Source organism: Halichoerus grypus, chromosome 2 (assembly GCF_964656455.1).
Source record: "Halichoerus grypus chromosome 2, mHalGry1.hap1.1, whole genome shotgun sequence".
NCBI lineage: Eukaryota > Metazoa > Chordata > Mammalia > Carnivora > Phocidae > Halichoerus > Halichoerus grypus.
In genome coordinates this window covers 209,031,036-209,052,417 of record NC_135713.1, presented here as the reverse complement: position 1 = coordinate 209,052,417, position 21,382 = coordinate 209,031,036, and the positions used below count along the sequence as shown (strand labels likewise).

Below are 21,382 nucleotides of genomic sequence, written 5' to 3'. Positions count from 1 at the left end.
TCTGCACTGTGAGCTTCTCGCTGTTTCTCAGCCTTCTCCCCCACTCAGGTGGGGCTGAGGCTACGGTGGGCTGGAGTCAGGTGTTTCCCTCCCCCCAGGGCAGTCAGGCCGATAACACTCTAGCAGGTTAGGCCCTATTAGCGGGGTTTCCCTGAGAAGCTGCTTTGGTGAGTCTCAGAATAGCTTTTCTCCCTCCCCCTGCTTCTTCCGTATTTCCTGTGAGAACCCGGTTGAGCTCCCGCAGCTCACACACCCCTGTCCACACAGAGCTTCCTGCAGTTCGTCAGCTCGAGGTGAGCTTTGCCTAGCCTGGCACTGGCTCCCAGAAACAGTGACTGTTTCTGCACGGGGCTGTGCTCAGGGAAGTCACTCCCTGCATCGGCCACCTGTCTCTCTGGTCTCGGGGAAGCCGTTTGCTCCGGGGCTCTGGGGCCTCCCCTCTCCTGCAGATCCAAGAAAGGCTCTTGCATTTTCAGACTGTTCAGCTGTTTACTTGTTAGGACAGAGTTGTAACTTCCAAGCTCCTTACATGTGGAAAGTAAAACCAAAGTCCTTGCTTCCTTTATTTTGAGGCTCTTGTTAGGAGCTTATACCCTTAGGGATGTTAAACGTGTCTTGGTGAGTTGACCCTATAGCATTATGTAATGTCCTTGTTTATACCTGGTAATTTTCCTTATTCTGAGGTCTGCTTTGTTTGATATTAATACAGCCACTCCAACTATTTTTTTGATGTGTTTGCATAATACATCTTTCCCATCCTTTTACTTTTAACCTATCCATATCATTTAAGGTAAGTTGGGCCTTTTTTTTTTTTTAAAGATTTTATTTATTTATCTGACAGAGAGAGAGACAGCGAGAGCAGGAACACAAGCAGGGGGAGTGGGAGAGGGAGAAGCAGGCTTCCCGCTGAGCAGGGAGCCCGATGCGGAACTCGATCCCAGGACCCTGGGATCATGACCTGAGCCGAAGGCAGACGCTTAACGACTGAGCCACCCAGGCGCCCCTGGGCCTTATTTTTGATCCAGTCTGACAATCTCTTTTTTAATTAAAAAATTTATTATTGAAGTATAGTGGACATACAATGTTATATTAGTTTCAGGTGTACAACATAGCGACTCAGCAGTTCTATACATTACTCAACACTCACCACAGTAAGTGTAGTTACCATCTGTCACTATACATTATTATTATTATTATTTTTTAAAGATTTTATTTATTTGACAGAGACAGACACAGCGAGAGAGGGAACACAAGCAGGGGGAGTGGGAGAGGGAGAAGCAGGCTCCCCGCAGAGCAGGGAGCCCGATGCGGGACTCGATCCCAGGACCCTGGGATCATGACCTGAGCCGAAGGCAGTCCCTTAACCGACTGAGCCACCCAGGCACCCTGTCACTATACATTATTACAGTATTATCGACTATATTGCCTATGCTCTACTTTTCATCTTCATGACTTAGTTTATAACTGGAAGTTTGTACCTCTTAATTCCCTTCACCTATTTCACCCATTCCCCCACCCCCTCTGGCAACCACCAGTTTGTTCTCTGTATTTATGGATCTGTTTCTGCTTTGTTCATTTGTTTTCTTTTTTAGAATCCATATATGAGTGAAATCATACGGTATTTCTCTTTCTCTATCTTATTTCATTTAACATAATACCCTCTAGGTCCATCCATGTTGTTGCAAATGGCAAGATCTCCTTTTTTATGGCTGAGTAGTATTCCACTGAAGATATATATACCATATCTTCTTTATCCATTCATCAATCGATGGTGACACTTGCGCTGCTTCCATATCTTGGCTACTGTAATAATGCTGCAATAAACATAAGGGTATATATACCTTCTCAAATTAGTATTTTTGTTTTCTTTGGGTAAATAACCAGTAGTGGAATTACTGGATCATCTGGTAATTTTTCTGTTTTTAGTTTTTTGAGGAACCTCCATACTATTTTCCACAGTGATTGCACTACTTTACATTCCCACCCACCTCGCATGAAAGTTCCCTTTTCTCCACATCCTCACCAACACTTGTTATTCCTTGTCTTTTTGATAATAGCCATTCTGACAGGTGTGAGGTGATCTCATTGTAGTTTTGATTTGCATTTCCCTGATGGTGATGAGGAGCGTTATTGATGAAGGATAGTTGGAAGAAATGCAGGCATGGACAAGGGGCCCCACCCTAAGAGGAAACCACTGTTAAAAGGATTTTACACCACCCTGGAAGGAGCCCTCCACCCTTTCCCACTTGAATGGACAAAAACCTGATTGGGTGATGCACATGGAGGGTTAATCAGATTAAAACAGCCCTGTCAACAAGCCCATAAAAACCCTCAGACTTAGAAACTCCGGTAGCAACCCCATCTCAGGTCCCCTCCTCCTTTGGGAGCTTTGTACTATCACTCAAACTTTGCTTTGCTGCCCTCCACTCTTCATCTGGTCTGCCTCTTCATTCTTTGTTTTTGTTTTTTTTAAAGATTTTATTTATGTATTTGACAGAGACACAGCAAGAGAGGGAACACAAGCAGGGGCTGTGGGAGAGGGAGAAGCAGGCTTCCTGCTGAGCAGGGACCCCGATGTGGGGCTTAATCCCAGGACCCTGGGATCATGACCTGAGCTGAAGGCAGAGGCTTAACTGACTGAGTCACCCAGGCGCCCCAACCTCTTCATTTTTTGAAGCAGCATGACCAAGAACCGCAGGCACTAAAGGAAAAGAAATCCTGTAACATTTTCATGTGTCTGTTGGCCATCTGTGTCTTTGGAGAAATGTCTATTCAGGTTCTCTGCCCATATTTTAATCATACTATTTTTTGATGTTAGGTTGTAGAAGTTCTTTGTTTTGGATGCTCTTTATCAGATATATCATTTGCAAATGACCTCTCCCATTCAGTAGGTGGACTTTTTGTTTGTTGATGGTTTACTTTGCTTTCCAGACTTTTATTTTGTAGTCCCAATAGTTTATTTTTGTTTTTCTTGCCTGAGGAGACATATTCATAAATATGTTGCTGTGGCTGATGTCCAAGAAGTTACTGCCTGTTTTCTTCTAGAAGTTTTATGGTTTCAGATTTCACATTTAGGTCTTAAATCCATTTTGAGTTTATTTTGTATAAACAAAATAAGTATAGTACAAGAAAGTGGTCCAGTTTTCCCAACACCATCTGTTGTCTTTTCCCCATTGTATATTTTTGCCCCCTTTAACTGGGTTTATTTCTGGGCTCTCTGTTCTGTTCCAATGATCTATGTGTCTATTTTTGTGCCAGTACCATACTATTTTATTATAGCTTTGTAGAAGATCTTGAAATTGGGGATCGTGATACCTCCAGCTTTGTACTTTCTCAAGATTGCTTTGGCTATTTGTGGTCTTTTGTAGTACAATACAAATTTTAGGACTTTGTTCTAGTTCTGTGAAAAATGCTGTTTGTATTTTGATAGGGATTGCACTAAATCTGTAGATTGCTTTGGGCAGTAGTATAGACATTTTAACAATATTGGTTCTTCCAATCCATGAGCATGGAATACCTGTCCATTTATTTGTGTCATCTTCAATTTTCTTCATCAGTATTTTATAGTTTTCAGAGCACAGGTCTTTCACCTCCTTGGTTAAATTTAATATTTCTAGGTTTTTTATTTTTTAAGATTTTTATTTATTTAAGAGAGAGAGCACAGGCAGGGGGAGAGGCAGAGGGAGAGGGATAAGCAGATTCCCAGCTGAGTGGTGAGCCCTACATGGGTCTTGATCCCAGGACCCTGAGATCATGACCTGAGCTGAAGTCAGACACTTAACCGAGTGAGCCATGCAGGCGCCCCGGTATTTTATTCTTTTTGATGCATTTGAAATGCGACTGTTCTTTAAAATTTCTTTTAATTGGCATGTGTAGGCTGTTTATATTTAATGTAATTATTGATGATTCTGCCATATTTTTTGCTTAGTTCATTTTTTTCTTCCCTTTGGTTTTATGTTCCCTGCCTCCTTTTGTATTATTTGGAACATTTTTTTGCATTCCATTTACTTTTTAGCTTTTTGTTATATATTATTAGTGATTGCACTACTGATTACAATATTCAAAGTAACTTTTCACTCTACTTCAGAATTAATGTTTCACCACTTCAAGTGAAATGTAGAGACCTTATAAGTAAACCTTTGCCTTCCTCTTTATATTGTAATTTTGTCAATATAACATTTGCATACACTGAAAGCCCTGAAAGACAGTAATTGTTACATTGCAAAGTCAGACATCTTTTAAAGAACTTAAGAGGAAACATTAATGTATTTGCCCAGATCTTTCCATTTCTGCTGAGCTCTTTCTTCATTGCTTAAGTTCCAAGTTTCTCTCTGCCATTTACTTTTTGCCTTCCTTTAGAACTTCCTTTAGCTTTGCCTTCTGAGAGCTTTGCTGGTTCAGGACTCTTAGTTTTCCTTCATCTAGGAATATCTATTTCATCTGTATTCCTGGTATTTTCTGCAGCTATAGTATTCTAGATGGATGGTTACTTTCAGCCTTTAAAAGCTATCCAGGCATATGGCCTCTGTGGTTTCTGATGAGAAATCTGTAGTTATTCACATTGTTGTTGCTCTGTATGAGTCACTTTTCTTTGGCTGCTTTCAAGATTAAAAGTCTTCAGTTTCATTAGTCCATGGTGTTTTGACATGGTTTTCTTTGAGCTTAACTTTTTGGGGTTTACTGAGCTTTGTGAATCTTTACGTTTGTCTTTTGTCAAATTAGGGATATTTTCAACCATTTTGTTAAAAAAAATTTTTTTTTTTACACCAATGTCTTTCTCCTTTTGCTGGGAATCCAATTAACACATACATTAAATCTTTTTATATTGTCCCACAAGTCCCTGAGACTCCATTTGTTTCTGTTTCCAAATGTTTTTTTCTGTTTATCCACTGTATTTTTCACTTTAAAGTTTATAACTTTTGGCTTATTTCAAGAGCATCTGCCCTTTAATGGAGTATGATTATAATAAAACATTTATATAAAAGCTCTAATATCTGAGTATTCCAACACATTTAAGTTGACATATATTAACTTTCTTTTCCCTTTAAAAACGTTCCTGGCTCTTCGTAGGTGAGTAATTTTGGATTGTATTCTGGACATTTTTAATATTATGAGACACTGAGTCTTATTAAAATCCTTTGGAGAATGTTGGTTTTTTTTTTTTTTTTTTTTAAGCAGGCAAATAATCTATGTTCAGACTGCACATGCTGATCTGCTCTGGGTGGGCTCTGGTTCTGGTATCCATTGTTTTCCAAGAGCTATTTGGGTCTATGCCTGTGTGCACCACCAGGGGCCAATCGATACGGTAGTTCAGTTAATACAGTCTCTACTTTGTCAGGTCAGTTCCAGGCACATGCAGTTCAGGGTGAACCCAGGGTATCATGTGGGCTTTAGGGGATCTTCCCATATTTCCATCTTCCAGATACCCCTTTTCCTGGTCCTCTGGCTAAAGAAGTTCAGGTTTTGCCTCCCTGTGGTGCTGCACACTATGTCTGGGTCCAGCTTGGGGCCAAAGTTGAGGCCCCAAGGAAGGAAAAACATCACAGGGATTCTGCCCTCCACACACACCCTCTTTGGAGTGTACGGGTGTCCCCTTTTCCAGTTCCTCTTGGCTGAGTACTGTGACCAGAGCCACTGCACGCAGCCCGTGCTCTGCCAGGTGGAGGGAGGGGTCCCTCGGGTGCTCTCTCGTTTGCTTCTGATGTGCAGTTCCGGTATTCAGGCTCCCCAGGAGATACAAGAGGGAAAAATATGGGAAAGTCATCACCATATTGGTTGTTACTGGAGTTTTAATCCCCCAGCCCCAATCTGCCTATTTATTTTTCAGAGAACTGGGATAATTGCTTTATTCCGTTAAGGGTTGTTAGTTGTAACCACTGGGAAGATATAGGGCAGAGCGTGCTTACACCATGGGGACCTCTGAAGGGCATTTCCAAACTCAGGAAATTTGTGCCCACAGGTTTACCCATCTCCTCAGAGGTCACCTGAGGCCCTGGTTAACATCTGGTGTGTTGCTGTGGACAGAAACGTGGAGGGAGCGGTAAGTGTAAGTCTGTTTAGCGCAGCATTTCCTAGAAACCTGAGTGCCGGCCAGTGGCCCCGTGCACTTACACCTCCCGGTTTATGCCAGAACTTACTAGATGGTGACTGCAGGTAGGTTCACAATGTGCCCTGATGTCTTCATTGCAGATGAAACGTGGCCCTAAATGGGGACCTACCTCTAATTAGCAGTGCTTTTGCTACAGGGGAAGGCCTCCTATCAGTTAGCGAATTGTTTCCTTTCTCTGAAGGTTCCTCTCTTCATCTTTTTCCTGGACAAAGGTAGCTTATCCTCTAGGATAGCTGTCACCCCTGTTTTGACGTAGTTTTAACTTCAAGGTGAACCTAATGAATTACCAGAGTAACACTGCCTAAGAGAAGGGGGGCTAAGGCTGTACGCATTCTAAAGCATCTATTAACACAGCGTGGACAGCAGATCTAAAAAAGCCCATTATGATTGCTTCCTTTTGCAAGGAGAAATCGTCTCTCAGCGTAGGAATGAAGCCCCCTATGAGCTCTGTCCTCAGGCCCTGAAGTGCTGCTTCACTGAGCTGCCACAGGGCCTTGCGCCATCCTTCTTGGTACTCCTCCTTCCCCTGCTGCCCAGGGTCAGCAAGCTCCGGGGCACCAGAGCCCACGTCACGGACTTTCTGGCAGCTGGATGGTCATCGTTGTAGAATGTGGAGCTTGCACAGCCACGTGCCTCTTTAGGTGAGACTCATCCCATAGGAGTGATCTTGATTCTTAGGTTGAAGGCAAGGTCTATAGAAGAAATGACAGCAACAGCCACAACCTCAAATAGGTTTTAAAACTGCACTGTCACAGATAAAAATCAGCAAGACTCCATTACCACTGCCTGTGACCCCCGTGCCTCTTCCTTGTGCAAACACCTCTCACCCCTTCCTAGTGGCAGAGCGGACACCATGGTCAGCACACACAGTTCCTTTGTACACCTGTTCCAGTGCTCCAGACCTTTGGCATGCTCAGAGCACAGGTTAAAAAAAAAAAAAAATGCTTGCCTCAGTTTATCAAAATGACAATGATACTCTGTATTCAATTAAAATTAGTAAAAATATTTTATTTAATTTCAGGAACTTGGTAATTTTAAAATTTCAAATCTTTGCACACAAATCACCACTGTACTTTCTAGGGTTGTGGAGGTTAGGACTTGAAGATTGTCACTTACCTCGTGTCACACAGCACAGAGATCCCAAGTCCTGGCCCTGCCCCGCCCCTTCTGACTATGACTCAGGGTCTGTGCTGTTGTTCTAGGGAGGATGGCGAAGGGGGTGGTGTCTTTAAGGAGCTCAACTGTTCACGTGGAGACTAACGATGCCAGAGTAAGATGGATCCGCAGTCATGCCCAGACTCCTCAGAACATGCCTGTCATGTGTCTCACATGTGAGTTTCTCTTGTGTTTTTGTTTGGTTCGGGGCAAAGCTGTTGAAAGGAAGTTTCTAGTCCCTTGGGGGGGCTTGGAAGTTTGGCAAAGATCAAAGCAGAAACCTCTTGAAATAAGACATTTAGGAACTGCCGGTGAACAGCGGAGAGTTCAGTGCTACGTGTCTGTTGATGGGCACCAGGCATCCAGCAGGGTAGAAGGGACACAGGCTCAGTGACCCTGGGTGTTTTGAGGGCTCTTGGAAATTCAGAGCTAAACTGAACATTTTTAAGAGCCTCTGGGATATGGCTGTTTGTTAATCCATGGTTTTTCTACCCTTTCCTTGATATTCTTAAAATACCACGTGCCAATCAATTAGCCAACTGAACGAGGCAACAAGAAAGAAAAGGCCTCAAGCCCTCTGACAAAGGCTCACACCAGCTACCTTACACCAAAAAACTAGCCTCCTCTCTTTTTTAAAATTTGAGAACTGGATTTTTTTTTTTTTTTTTAATCTACAATCCCAGCAGAAATCCCTCCAGACCCACAAAGTGTCTGTGTTTTAGGCTCAGAAATAACCAATCGGTGGACTGGGCTTAGGGAGAATCCACCCATCTTTCTGGATGGTGACAGGTACACAGCTGTGTAGACACATCTCCAGGAAGACATACGATGCGTGTGCCCAATCCAGTGTTCCCGCTGGGGCCGTCTTGACCACTGTCCAGAGCTCAGGCAGGGCCTACAGCAGCCGTGACCGGCAGGTCTGGACCACTCAGTGGAACGACCTGACCCTACGTAAGACACAATGCAATCCGAGTTATCTTGCAAATTGCAAACCTTCTGAGTAAAAAGACAAAAATATACATTCCAAGGTATCTGTAAAGTGCCTGGAAGATGCAGACCGCCGCCCTGAGGTGCTCCAGTCCATCTGTGCTTCAGCCTGCAGCCTAGATTCTGCTGCTGCCACATGCGTGCGATCGTTCACATGATGGTTTTGTTTTTATTTTTTAAATGGCTGAGTTATAAATCCAGCTAGTGTGCAGTAATTTCATAATTTTTAATATGCATTATCTGCGATAACATTGTGACAGCTCCATACTGTGGGTTGACACACAATACTTAGAACAGATTTATCATATTTGGTCTGTAGGTAAATAATAAATGTTTTAAAATTGCCTAAATATACCATTCTGAGCCGTTTCATTCCACCAGGAAAATACAGGGTTTTTTTCCTCTCTTTAAAAAAAATTAAATACCAAAATAACTACATTTAAATAAATAACATGATGATGATGATGATGACATTTAAAAGTTCACAACAAGGCCAAAGCCCTCACCCCTGGAACACTCCGGAAAAGGCCAGCGGTTTTCTTCTGGGGCAGTGTGACTGAGGCCGGGTGGGGCCCCTACTGCTCACGGTCTCACCTTTGTTTCCTTTCGTCTCACTTTTGTTTTTTGTAGGAGAGAAGTCAGCTTCAGGACTGCTTCAGTTCTGAGAGGCTGAGGGGGATTTCCTGTTACAAACCAGAGAAGGACCTGGATGTTTCCAAGACCCTTGCGTTAACATGCAGCTTCTGAGCCACCCCAGCAACTGCTCCCCACGAGCCAGGCAAACCGCAGTGTCATCAGGTGGACAGCTGGTTGGACGACGGCTCTGTGCCTAGAACCGGTGACAGTGACTAGCGAACATGCCACGGAGAGACCTGTGACACTTGTCTGAAAAGGGTGTGTGGTATAAGACCGAATCTTTTTTCCAAATGAAGTAGGAACAGTTCTGTTGTTTTAAACACACACAACACTTAGGAGGCTTGTTTTACTTAGAGTGGAAAATTATGCAAGGGACAAAGTCAACACAAAGGAACAAACAACAAAAAGCAGGAAAGAGACCCAGTTAAGTGCAGCTCCACGAGTCCAGCAGTTCTTTCAGTCATGGTTAACATGCGGCCCAGCATGGGCATCCATCTGTCCAGTCTGTCCGTCCGTCCTAGATGCATCCGGCACCTGCTCTAACACGGAAAACCTGCAGATGTCATCAAGTAGCTCCATCTGAACGTTAACAGGACAGACAAAAGGAAATCATTCCATAGGCTGAAAACAAACAACAAAAACAAAACTACATTGTTTCTTTTCCCCAAATGAAATCAACACGAAAGGTCCTGTGTGATTCCAAAATTTCCAGAGTAGAAATGGAGCGATCGGAAATGTCAAAGACCCCGTTATTTTGTAAAGAAAGTACACCTCAAAATATTCTAATTCCACATGTGAACAACAAAATACTGTCTCATCTACCAGTGCCAGCCCCAAGGGTTCTGGGAGGGCGGCGGGGACAGTCCCCGCCCTGTCCCAGCAGCTCCGCTCCGGAGTGACAAGCTGAGCTCGGGGTGGGGAGACACTGCCGGAACCAGGTTTTGTTGCATGTGGTTTTGTTCAGGTGTGACTTCTGTCTTTTAGGAGTTTTAAGGCCACCTGGGTTTTGTGTTTTCAGTGCTGAGGTGAAGTCCAACCGCAGGGCCCTCTACCCACCGAGACAACGCGCTCCGAGCGTCGGTGAGTGGCAGTGTCTCCTTTTGGCACCACAGAGTTGATACTAAAGTAAGAAAAGCTGTCCCAGTCGCTAGTTTTGGACACCTTTCTCCCTGCCGGCTGCCGGCGGCGTGTCCACACTCAGGGCGATGACGATGCTCTCGCCGTCTTCCGTCTTGACCCGCTTCAGCTCTGGCTGCTCCGTCTGGTCGCCATTCTGGCGCTTTGTGGGCAGGGAGGCTGATGCCGAGGCATGTGTTGCCAACATGTGCAGAGGACTCGCCACTGCTGCAAAGAGACAGTGAGTCAGGCCCCATGTTCTCGGGTGCATCCTTGTCCCCTATCAGGCCCCCGGGGACCCCAGGCACCCACTGGTCCAGGCTCTCTGCCCGAAGGGTTGGCTACTGTGTGGGACTGGTATGGCCCCCAGTGGCCCGGGGCACAGGAGTCTGCACTGGACACCTGGGGAGCAGAAACGCTAGAGCAAGTTAGCAATGGGTATTCTCAGTGGCAGCCAGCATCTTTATTACTTGAAATAGTGTGTACCTTTCAGAGAACTGGGGGGGAGGCCGAGGCCCCTCGTGCCCCCCGCCACACTGGGCGCTCCTGATCACTTCACACACGAGGAGGGGAGCGGGCACGTGGCTCAGGCTAACAGCTGCAACAAGGACAGCCCCGTATCTGTGCCAGGGAATACCCTTCAGAGCCCCGTGAATCTAGGGAGTTTACAAGCAAACATGTTCCCACAAGCCCCTGCGCTGGCTTCCCGGCTTCTCCTTGGTCCCCACCTCCACTGCCAAGCACTTCCTCTCAGCTCTTCATCACGGGCCAGCATGGGACTTCTCTGGCCCTCACCTGCCCCACGCTGTGTGCAAGCAGGTCAACGCCAGGAGATGAAAAAAGAAAGTGCCGCTTCCTTAAAGTGTTAAGACAAGGCTGGGTTGAAAAGGAAGGCCTGGACCTCCGCTGGGAAGCGGCAGAACTGCCAGCCTTGTCAGTGTCCCAACGTGAGGTACGCAAGTCCTGATGCTACCTTCAGGCCCCCGCCTCAGACCAAATCCCGGAAACAGCCCGGGGAAGCAGAGATGAAGAGGGAAGAAGACAGACGGGGGAATGTGTCGTGGAGTGGAAGTATCAGATGAGCGCAAGGTTGCCCTGGTAACTCGGAAGGAAGGACGGACTTGGGCTACAGAAAGGCAAATCAGGAACTCAAATGCAAGGCCAAGGAGACCAGCCCCAACCCGAGGTGCCTGGCGACGGATTCGTCCAAGGAGGTGCAGGGGCGCAAGAAGCTGGGACGCAGAGAGGATGGAGGGGATACACAGACTCTGCCTGAGCAGGGGGCTGGCACAGGGGCCGCCGGAGTGAGCCAGGGGCACGGAGAACAATTCTGCAGGCTAGAGTTACCTTTCTTGTACTTGACTCAGGAAACGTCCTTTGGACAACCTCCACGCCTCCTCCTCACACAGGGGCCTCAGGCATCACTGCCGTGTGGCCCACTCATAAGACAACACCTGTCCTACCTGATTTTTTCCGGACGAGCTACAGACAGCCAAGGTCTTCCAGATCTCGGCCACCTGGGTGACCTCATATGCTTCATCTGCCAGGCTTGTCGGCTGGCTTTGTGCTAAGGCCCCTTGTGTGTGACACATGGGGCTGGAGAGAGAGCATCCTCTGGGGCAGATGGGCCCCAAGGGGGCTTTGGAGGCCGGCCACCCGGAGAGCCGTCAGACCCTGGCCCTGTGGAGAACATACCTCCTGACCTAGACAGGAGGCCAGGGTGGGGCTCTTGCACATGGTCATGCCCTCTGGGAACAACGGGGCCAGCGAGACCCTGGCTAATGGGGGGCCTCTGATTCCTGTGCACTGTGCGTTCCTTCATCAAGACTAAGTGCCCTGTCTCGGGAACAGGGCCGATGCGGCTGTTGGGGCAGCGCTGACATGCAGCCCAAGTTCTTCCAGTGGGACACAGCCCCCCCCCCGCCCCCGCCGCCCCCCAGTGGAAGCGGTGCCCAACACAAGCCACACAGTACACCGGGCACTTGCTGCCGTATGTCAACCGACTAACACCTTGTTTTACATGTGTTTCTGGTTAAAGACAACTTACTTAACCTACAGTGGTGATTCACGGACACTGAGCGCATGCTTGAAAGCAGCTCTTCTGACACGTTTTCTCCATAAGGCACATCACAGCCTGCGGTGCCTGAACACCAGACCTTCTCAGGACTGTGCTTCGAGTTCATTTTAAACAGGAAAATCAGCAAAAAAACACAAAACGTGAAAAAACAGGGCACTAATAGGCTGTGAAAAGACAGGTGTTTATGGTGAGAGCCGCGCCCAGGAGGAGGGGTACTGTCATGTTCGACCTCAGGGGAAGTCAGCATGCCAGATTCAAGGACTGTGCCACCCTCAACACGCGTGCCCCATGAGTACAGACTGGGGATGACAAACAAATGTGAGCAGGCGAGTACGGAGGGTCAAGTGCATGAGGTCATCTCTGGAAGTCCTGCAGAGCACCAGCCTCAGACACGGCGGCCCAACATGTGCTTGGAGGCGCAGTCGCCCTGTCCACGGCTCACAGCAGGAGGGGTGAGGGAGAAACACCGCCCGCTCAGGGCAGGCACCTCCACCCTCCCTGCTTGAGCCCTCCCATGCCCCTCAGAGGAGTTGGGGGCAGCCCCTCCTGCAGACCACCCGTGGGGAAACACAGGGCAAAAGGCCACGCTGGTCAAGCAGGTACTCTGCTGGTTCCAGATACAACCCTGCAACAGAGCACAGCACGCAGGCACGAGGACACGGGCACTTGCACCCCCATGAAACCCTTCCACCTCCTTAAAACCTGGCAGGGCCAGACCCCTCGCAGCTGGACCTCAAAGCAGAACAAGCTGGAGGACTGGAGGCTGTTTTCTGCAAGAAGGGGTGATAGCCGCGAGCACGAGGGAGACTCTTCAGGACGACAAGTGAAGCGTTAGTCCGGGACTTCTCCTTTATGGTCACCAGAGAACACAGTCAGCAGAGTAAGGCGACCTTTCCTCTTGACACCCCTGCCCCCCTGACAAAGGCCTAGGGTAGCAGTCTCAGCAGAGACTGAGTACCTTTGGCCAGAACACAGACCAGCGGGGGAAGAGAGGCTGAGGAATGGTCAGAAGCACGTTTTCTGGGAAGCAGGTCGAGCAGCCCCAGAAGCTGCCAGGAAGAGGATCCATCACACACTGGCCCAGGCCTGACTTCTATATTCATGCTCTGATACCAAAGCAGACAAAATCTCCAAGTAAACTACAAACAACTTCCCTGACAAATACTGACACAAATAACCTCAACAAGACGTGAGCAAACCAAATTCAACAGCATATTAAAAGGGTTATACACCATGACCAAGTGGGATTTACCCCAGGGATGCAACGGTGATTAAACTACAAAAAACCGAACCAATGCAACACATTGCATCAATAAAAGAAAAAGCCCGTGATCATCTTAACACAGAAAAGCACGTGACAGGGGCGCCTGGGGGGCTCAGCTGGTCAAGGTCCAACTTTCGGCACAGGTTGTAAGTTCAGGATCGTGGGACTGAGCCCCGTGTAGGGCTCCCTGCTCAGTGGGGAGTCTGCTTGAGATTCTCTTTCTCCCTCTGCCCCTCTCCCCCACCCCCACCCTTGTCTTGTGTGCACGCTCTCTCTAAAAAAAAAAAAAAAAAAGCAAACATGTGACAGAATTCAACACCCTTTCATGATAAAGCTACTCAGCAAACCAGAAAGAAGGATAACATAATAAAGTCTGTAGATGACAACCCACAGCTAACATCGGCCTCGATGGTGAAGGACAATGCTCTCCCCTTAAGGTCAGGAGCAGGACAAGGATGCTTGCTTTTGCCACTGAGATTCAGCACCTCGCTGGAGTTCTAGCCCTAGCAATAAGGCAGCAAAAGGAAGTAAAGGACATCCATATGGAAAAGAAATAAAACTATCTCTACTGGAGAGGACATAATCTTCGTATCTATAAAATCCTAGCAAATCCACACAAGAAAAGAAAACCCCCTAAACCAAAAACTATTACAACTAATAAATGAATTCAGCAAAGCTGCAGGGTACAATATCAACAGGCAAACACTGGCTGTATTTCTATACCTTAGCAATGAACAACTTCAAAAGGAAATTAAGAAAACAATTCCAAAGGAATAAACTAGGAAGAAATTTAAGCAAGACTTTTACACTGAAAACTACAGAACATTGCTGAAAGAAATTAAAGACCTAAACAAATGGAAACGTCCATGCTCACAGACTGAAAGACGTGATATTCACCCCGCACTACTGCCTGGAGCAATCTATAGGCTCAGTGCAGTCCCTATCAAAATCCCCAATGTGTTTTTTGCAGAAATGGAAAAGCTGATCCTAAAACTTGCATGGAATTGTTAGGTATCCAGAATAGTCAAAACAATCTTGAAAAAAAACAAAGTTGGAGGACTCATACTTCCCAATTTCAAAACTTCCTACAAAACTGTAATAATCAAAACTAGCTTTGGCATAAGGGCAGACACGAAGATCAATGAAAATATAACGGAGAGAAACAAACCCATATATCTGAGGTCAAGTGATTTTTCTATTTTTTTAAAAACAAATTTTTTTATTTTTAATTTTTTTTAGATTTCATTTATTTATTAGAGAGCACAAGCAGGGGGAGTGGCAGGCAGAGGGAGGTGAAGCAGGCTCCCTGCCTAGCAGGGAGCCCAACACAGGGCCCAATCCCAGGACCCCGGGATCACAACCCGAGCCAAAGGCAGATGCTTAACCAACTAAGCCACCCAGGCTCTCCAGTCAAGTGATTTTCAGTAAGGGTGACAAAACCATTCAGTGGGGAAAGCACGGTCTCTTCAAATGGTGCTGGGACAACTAGGCATCCACATGCCAAAGAATGAAGTCAGGCCCTTACCTCACATTATATACAAAAATTAGCTCAAAATGGATCAAAGACCTAAGCATAAGAGCTAGAACTATATAGCTCTTAGGAGAAGAAAACATAGGGGTAGGTAGTCATGACGTTGAATGTGGCGATGGATTCTTAGCTAGGATACCCCAAAGCACAAGACACAAAAGGGAAAAGAGATAAACAAGACTCCACAATTGAAACTGGTGCATCAGAGACACTATCAGGAAAGTGAAGTGACAAAACCACCGAACGGGAGAAAATGTTTGCAAATCACATATCTGATTAGGACCTAGTATCCAGAATATATAAAGAACTCCTATAACTCAACAAAAAATAGGCATCTGTTTGAAGAAAACATACAAATAACCAAGCACATGAAAAGATGCTCACCACCACTAGTCATGAGGGAGATGCGAATCACCACCACTGATCCTGGGGTGCCTACGGGGCTCAGTCCGGGTGAGCCTCTGACTCTTGATTTCGGCTCAGGTCACGATCTCAGGGTCCCCACTGGGATCAAGCCCTACCCCGGGGCTCCACGCTCAGCGGGGCAATCTCCTGGAGATTCTCCCTCTGCCTCTGCCCCTCCCTCCACTTTCCCGCTCTTAAAAAACAACGAAAACAACCACCACCACCACCACACTGATACCACTTTACACCAAATAAGATGGCCTTGAGGGGGAAAAAAAAAAACCAACAGAAAATACCAAGTGATGGTCAGCATGTGGGTAAATCAGAACCTCACACATCATTGGTGGGAATGCAAAATGTTGTAACCACTGTGGCAGTTTGGCAGTTCCTCAATAAATTAAACACAGACTTGCCATATTAATGAGCAGTTCTACTCCTAGGTTACAATCCCCCAAAATGAAAACAAGGACTCAATGCATATACACGAATATTCACAGCAGTACTATTCACAACAGCCAGAAGGTGGAAACAACCCAAATGTCCATCAGCTGATGAATGAATCAACAAAAATGGAAACCTACTGAGCCATAAAGAAGAGCTGACCTAGGCTACAACATCAATGACCTCAAAACGTGATGCTCACTGAGGGAGACCAGATATAAATGGCCCTATATTTTATTTACAGGAAATGTCCAGTGTAGGTAAATGTCCACAGACCGCAGATTAGCTGCCACCAGGGGCTCAGTAAGAGGGAACCAGGACGTAGCTGCTTACTGGGTATACAGTTTCTTCTGAGCTCATTAGAGGTGATGGTTTCAGAACACTGTGAATTAGTACTTAATGCCACTGACTTGTACACTTTTAAAATGGTCGATGTGTTATGTATATTTTACTATTTTTTTTTTAAAAAAGAAATACATGATTTGAATCCTAAAGAGATACTAGGTATAAAAGAATTATTGCTAATTTTAAAAAATGACAATAATGGTATGGTGCTTACACAGTACAAGGAAGTTCTTTTAGAGATGCTGAAATATTAATAGATGAAATGACACTCCGTCTGGATCTGGGTGGGGAACAGATGGGGGAGAATGGAACAAGATCGGCTGTGAGGTAATTTCCGGAATGTTTGACATTTTCCATAATAACAGCTTAAAAGAAAAATATCAAAGCTGCTGACTTTCACAACTGATTAATAACAGGTACTGCTTTCCTTTCTCCAGAGTGACTTTCACAGGTAAAGCAAGTCACAGGCTGCGCAGCACCCAAACGACACCTGACACTGTGTAAGGAGAGCTACCTCCAGGCCACCCTCCTGCCCATGGGGTCTTGAAGCTCATCTGCCACCTCCTTCCCCTTTCTCAACAGCACCTCCTTCACCCACTGGGCTGGGCGCTGCCGCTGGGGAGGAGCGCGTCGGGATGGCACGTGAAACCAAGGGATACTGAAGACACAGGTGCTGTGACGTGGGATCACTGCTGATCGGATAAAAAGCCCTTTTCCAAGCCAGTGATTTCTAAATGAAAGACTGCAACCAAATTAAAGAACCAATAAACAGGTAATTTAAAATGGTTTTTGCTAAAAGATGACTAAAACTGGAAGGAGTTACAATATTTTTTCCACCCTTCCTTCTTCTGAGAGGGAACAAGGTCTCGGGGCTGACCCTGCGGTGATCGTCAATGATAACTGTGTGGCTTTTGTTAAAGCCCGAGATTAAGAAATTCATCTTTAATACAATCTTAATATATAAGAATTATATTTTTGGTGGTTTTTTTTTTTTTTTTTTGAGATTTATTTATTTATTTTAGAGAAAGAGCACTCATGAGCAGGAGGGGCAGAGAGAGGGCGGAGAGAGAATCTCAAGTAGACTCCATACTGAGCGCAGAGCCCAATGCGGGCTCATGACCCTGAGATCATGACCTGAGCTGAAACCAAGAGTTGGAAACAACCAACTGCGCCACCCAGGTGCCCCTGTGTTTTTGGTTTTGATCGACCGTAGTAATAACAATTGATAAATCAACCCTTATAGTCACAATTAAATCTTTAACATTTCTGCATTCTCTTGTTGCAGAGTAAAAAATGTCCTCAATAAACCACATTCAAGCATAAAATGTTTGGCATTCGTACAAGATCCGTGAGGGCATGGGACTCAGTGACAAGGGCAGGAGGGCCTGTCTGGGTGTTGATACGTTCTGAGAGTGGTTACCAAATCAGGGCAGTATTCAGAGCCAGCAGCACATTTAAGAGAACGGTGTAAAACTTTTATTTTAAAATATCAGTATTTTCAATAGTGGACAACTTAATCCTTTGCTTATTAAATTTGTAAAGAAAAATTTTAGATACCATCTTACACATGTGAAAGGGATACACAGTTTTTCCAATTCCTTCCAGCAGACAGTTGGACATAAAAGGCCACTGACTTGCACCAGTGGTTCTCAGACAAGCTGGAATGTGTTAGAAATGCACATTCTTGGACCCCCAGGCCACACCTGTTCAGGCAGGGCCTCTGAGAGGGAGTCACCAGCCTGCACCATGGCTACACACTGAGCAGGACTCCAACCAGAAGAGGACCGACCATCCACCTCCCAATGCCACCTGCTTCCAGCTGCACCCAGGACCCACCAAGTTTGCTGCATCAAGACCAGCCACAGTGACAAACTTATTCAAAGAGAAAAGAGCAAGGCCCAAACAACTCTTAATACTTAGGAGACACAGAGCCCAAGAAGAAAGCATTTTAAATGGGTAACATTGTAAATTTCTCCATTTGTCCACAGGCTGGCATATGTCAACTATTATTTAAAAACAAAGAACTCTCAGGTGGTTAGTCTTCCCCAGAAAAGGTTCCAGATCTTATTCTTCCATTGCATTTGGGGTGAGGCAGAGTGGGAATCTGAATCCCATGAGGTAAATGCAGGTCTCCTCCGTTCCGTAACAGCTCAGTAAGGAGCGGGAGGTCAACACAAGACTTCTGTTCCCTATTCTCTTTCAAAGGAACTGTCTGTGGACACAGAGAGCTGCTTTTGGCCGGCAGCCTGACTCCACGGCTTGAGGTCCTGCAGGCCACTGCTGAGACCTGACGGACAGCAGGCGCTCCACGCGCCTGGGCAAGGAGCCACTGCTGAAACAGCAGCAGCAAGGACACTGGACTCCCACCCTTCACCTTGCTCCACAAGCCTCGGCGAAAGGAAGTTCTCTGTGCCCTTATTTAAAATCCAAGCTCCCCTGGTCTGTCCTGTCTTCTCTACTAGTTTATGTCAGAACATTCACAGAGAGCTACGTGCACAGGACTCTTGGCTTCTGTGAGACACACAGGCACACCACACACACGCGCAGGGGAGGGCACTGCCACTGGACAGATGTGCTGAGGCACCCCTCCCGGGGGCAGTTCAGCAGCTGGGCACCAGCACCCAAACCTCCTGCTACCTCTAGACCACACCCAGGTATCTACACACGACAAGGCAGGAGTATTTCTCTCTAGGTATTTACAGAAACACTGATCTGCCCAAACGGCCCCTCCTCCAGTGGGGTCCCATGAGAGCTAACACCCACGACCACTCGCCAGGTGCCCTACAGCACTATCAGGTTTCCTCTAAGTTTAGGGATGCCTTGGTGGTTTAGTTGGTAAAGCATCTGCCTTTGGTTCAGGTCATGATCCCAGGGTCCTGGGATCGAGTCCCCCATCGGGCTCCCTGCTCAGCGGGGAGCCTGCTTCTCCTGCTGCTGCTCCCCCTGCTTGCGCTCTCTGACAAATAAAATCTTAAAAAAAAAAAAAAAAAAGGTTTCCTATAGTCTAGAAATGGAAACATCTCCTCAAACAAAAAATTAAAATTGTAACAATCGGAACCAAAACATGGAACACTACCATTCATAAAAGGAGAGCAAAGGATCTTCGCTCTTGATATTTGTACCCTATTACCTGCGGAGGACACTGCTTACCATTGTTCACCTGGCCATGGACGGCGGCAGGGATTGGCACCACGTGAGTCCCGTTTTGCGTTACAGTTTTTATTGGTAGCTGGTGCTGACCTAGAGGTGCCTGCTGCACTATGGTAACCGTCTGGACTGGGGTGGTCTGTGGCGTCTGAATGATCCGGCTAGCAGCGCCCAGTGTGGCATGGCTAATCGCAGGAATAGGTTCCACTTTCACTGAAATTTAAAAAGGCAAAGAAATGATACCAACTGATATTACTGGAAAGCTTACAGAAATCTCACCAGGTGGCAGCAAACCTAAGACATGACATGATTAGAAAAGGTGTCAGGCGAACAAGTCTGCTGGGCATCTGAGAGCCTGAGAAACCACCCGCAGCAACTACTTCTGTCGCTCACCTTTTACTTCTTTGTGATCTCCATTCTCCTGCGGCTCTGCCTTAGGAGGGGCCAGCACGGCCGCCTGAGTGACCACGGCCTGGCCGGCGACAGTGTACGTGCTCGCTGGGGCCAGGCCGGCCACGCTGGTGACGGACACCGCAGGGATCTGGTGGACGACGTGCACCGTCTGCACGACAGGCTGCTGGGAGGTCGAGGTGGTCACGGGAGCAGCGACTGTGTAGGTGACAGGCTTGATCGTTGGCGGCAGCTGCCGCTGCACGGCAATCAAAACGGGCTGACTAGACAGAGGCGAGCCTGTGGCGGACAAGGGAGCAGCGGTGAGGTGCAGTCGCCCACGTTCCTCCAACCGTGTCCCAGAGCTGACCAAGTACAACCACCCACTCACAACACACAGACTAATGAGAGGACGTGCCCCCTTTCACCTTGTAACAGTGAAGTCACACACGATGGGAGAAATGGGGTATTTTAATGGAGATCCCTAATTCATGTATCTAACTGCAAAAAATGCAATTCTTGCTCTATTCAGATCTGTTACAACACCTCTTTCCACAGTTCTTTCCTCACGAAAAAGAAAATGTCGACACAGTATATGGGAAGAAGCTACCTACTGAGGCCCAAACAAGGGTGCCATGCTCCCCCAGGATCAAAGTCTTTATCTTATGGTGGGTGCAAGGGAACCGCAAAGTCCAGACACAGTTACAAACTCTGCCAACCAACCCCTGCTCCTTCTGGTTTGGGCACAGAATAAAGGAAAAGACACCCGGGTGACAGGAGTTACACATGGGTGACATGTCGTCAGCATGGTCAGGAATCCCACTATCAAAATGCACATCTTGCAAACCAAACAGGAACCATAACAGAATTAGTTCAGACACATTTCCATGCTATGTTATTCCTTGTTTTTTGTTTTTAAGTTCTCCAGAGCACACATTTTTATTCTGCATTGCGACTTCGTAATGAAATGCTCACCTATTCATTAAGTGAACAGTTTCTGCTGCGAATCAGTTATCTAGTTTGTCTAATTTGTGTTATTTCTTTGGGTGGGGGATTTTTTTCATAATTTTTGAATGACGAAGCAACTAAGAAACAGATTAATTCTAAATTATTTCAGGCATCTACACAAGCTATTTACATAAAACAATGTTCATTGATTTTTTAAATACTCACAGTGCTATTAGCTTTTCAGAGCTTACAGCATGCAGGTACTATGCAGAAAGTACCAGGTACAAAGAAGCCAAGGCCTCTGCTGCATTCCTTCTGAGGAGCCTGGCGCCCCTACCTTTCTGACCCACCCCCTTGCCCACCATGCCTGCCCTGTCTCTGCACATCTCACCTGGTGCACTCTGGGCAAACCGTGCCTCCTGGATGACGGCCAGTTTGGGCTGTGAGGCGCTGGGCTCAGGCTCCAGGGGGGCTGGTGAACCTTCCCTCGACAGGCTCTCGGGAGTCTGGGCACCACTGGAGTGAGCAGAGAGCACTCCAGCGTGATTGGGAGAGGCTGGGGCACTTCTGGATTACCAAAAAGAAGACAGTGGATTTTTACAGGTAAAGCACTCATAAAGCTGCCTTGTTTCAATAAAGTGCATTCCGAAAAAAGGGGTGTCATCTGTCTTCTGCCAACCGACTACAGCTCTGTAAGTCCTACTTTCTGTGTGAATGCCCGTGACCTGAGACGGATCCCCAGCAAGACTCACTCAGTTGTGACAGCCAGTGTGCCGGCGCCGGGCGACCACAGCTCCGTGCCCAGCGCAGGCCGCACCGCCGCGGAGGTGGACC

At 46.7% G+C, this 21,382-nt stretch overlaps 1 protein-coding gene across 2 annotated transcripts in view; it reads right to left on the bottom strand.

Moving 5' to 3' along the window:
- Nucleotides 1-8,458: 8,458 nt before the first annotated feature.
- The window catches only part of FOXK2 (forkhead box K2), a 65,448-nt gene continuing 52,524 nt past the window's right edge, over nt 8,459-21,382 (bottom strand). The window contains exons 6-10 of one of the 2 annotated variants that reach the window (XR_013445279.1): nt 20,940-21,115; nt 19,604-19,900; nt 19,214-19,423; nt 9,944-10,231; nt 8,459-9,466 (exon numbers count right to left, since the gene is read on the bottom strand). Coding sequence is in view for 1 of the 2 variants with exons in the window: in XM_078066308.1 (XP_077922434.1) it covers nt 10,035-10,231; nt 19,214-19,423; nt 19,604-19,900; nt 20,940-21,115 (880 nt within the window). In the remaining variant the exon portion in view is untranslated. Of the gene's footprint in view, nt 10,232-19,213; nt 19,424-19,603; nt 19,901-20,939; nt 21,116-21,382 lie in introns of both variants that reach the window. The other variant, XM_078066308.1, reaches the window with a different exon arrangement.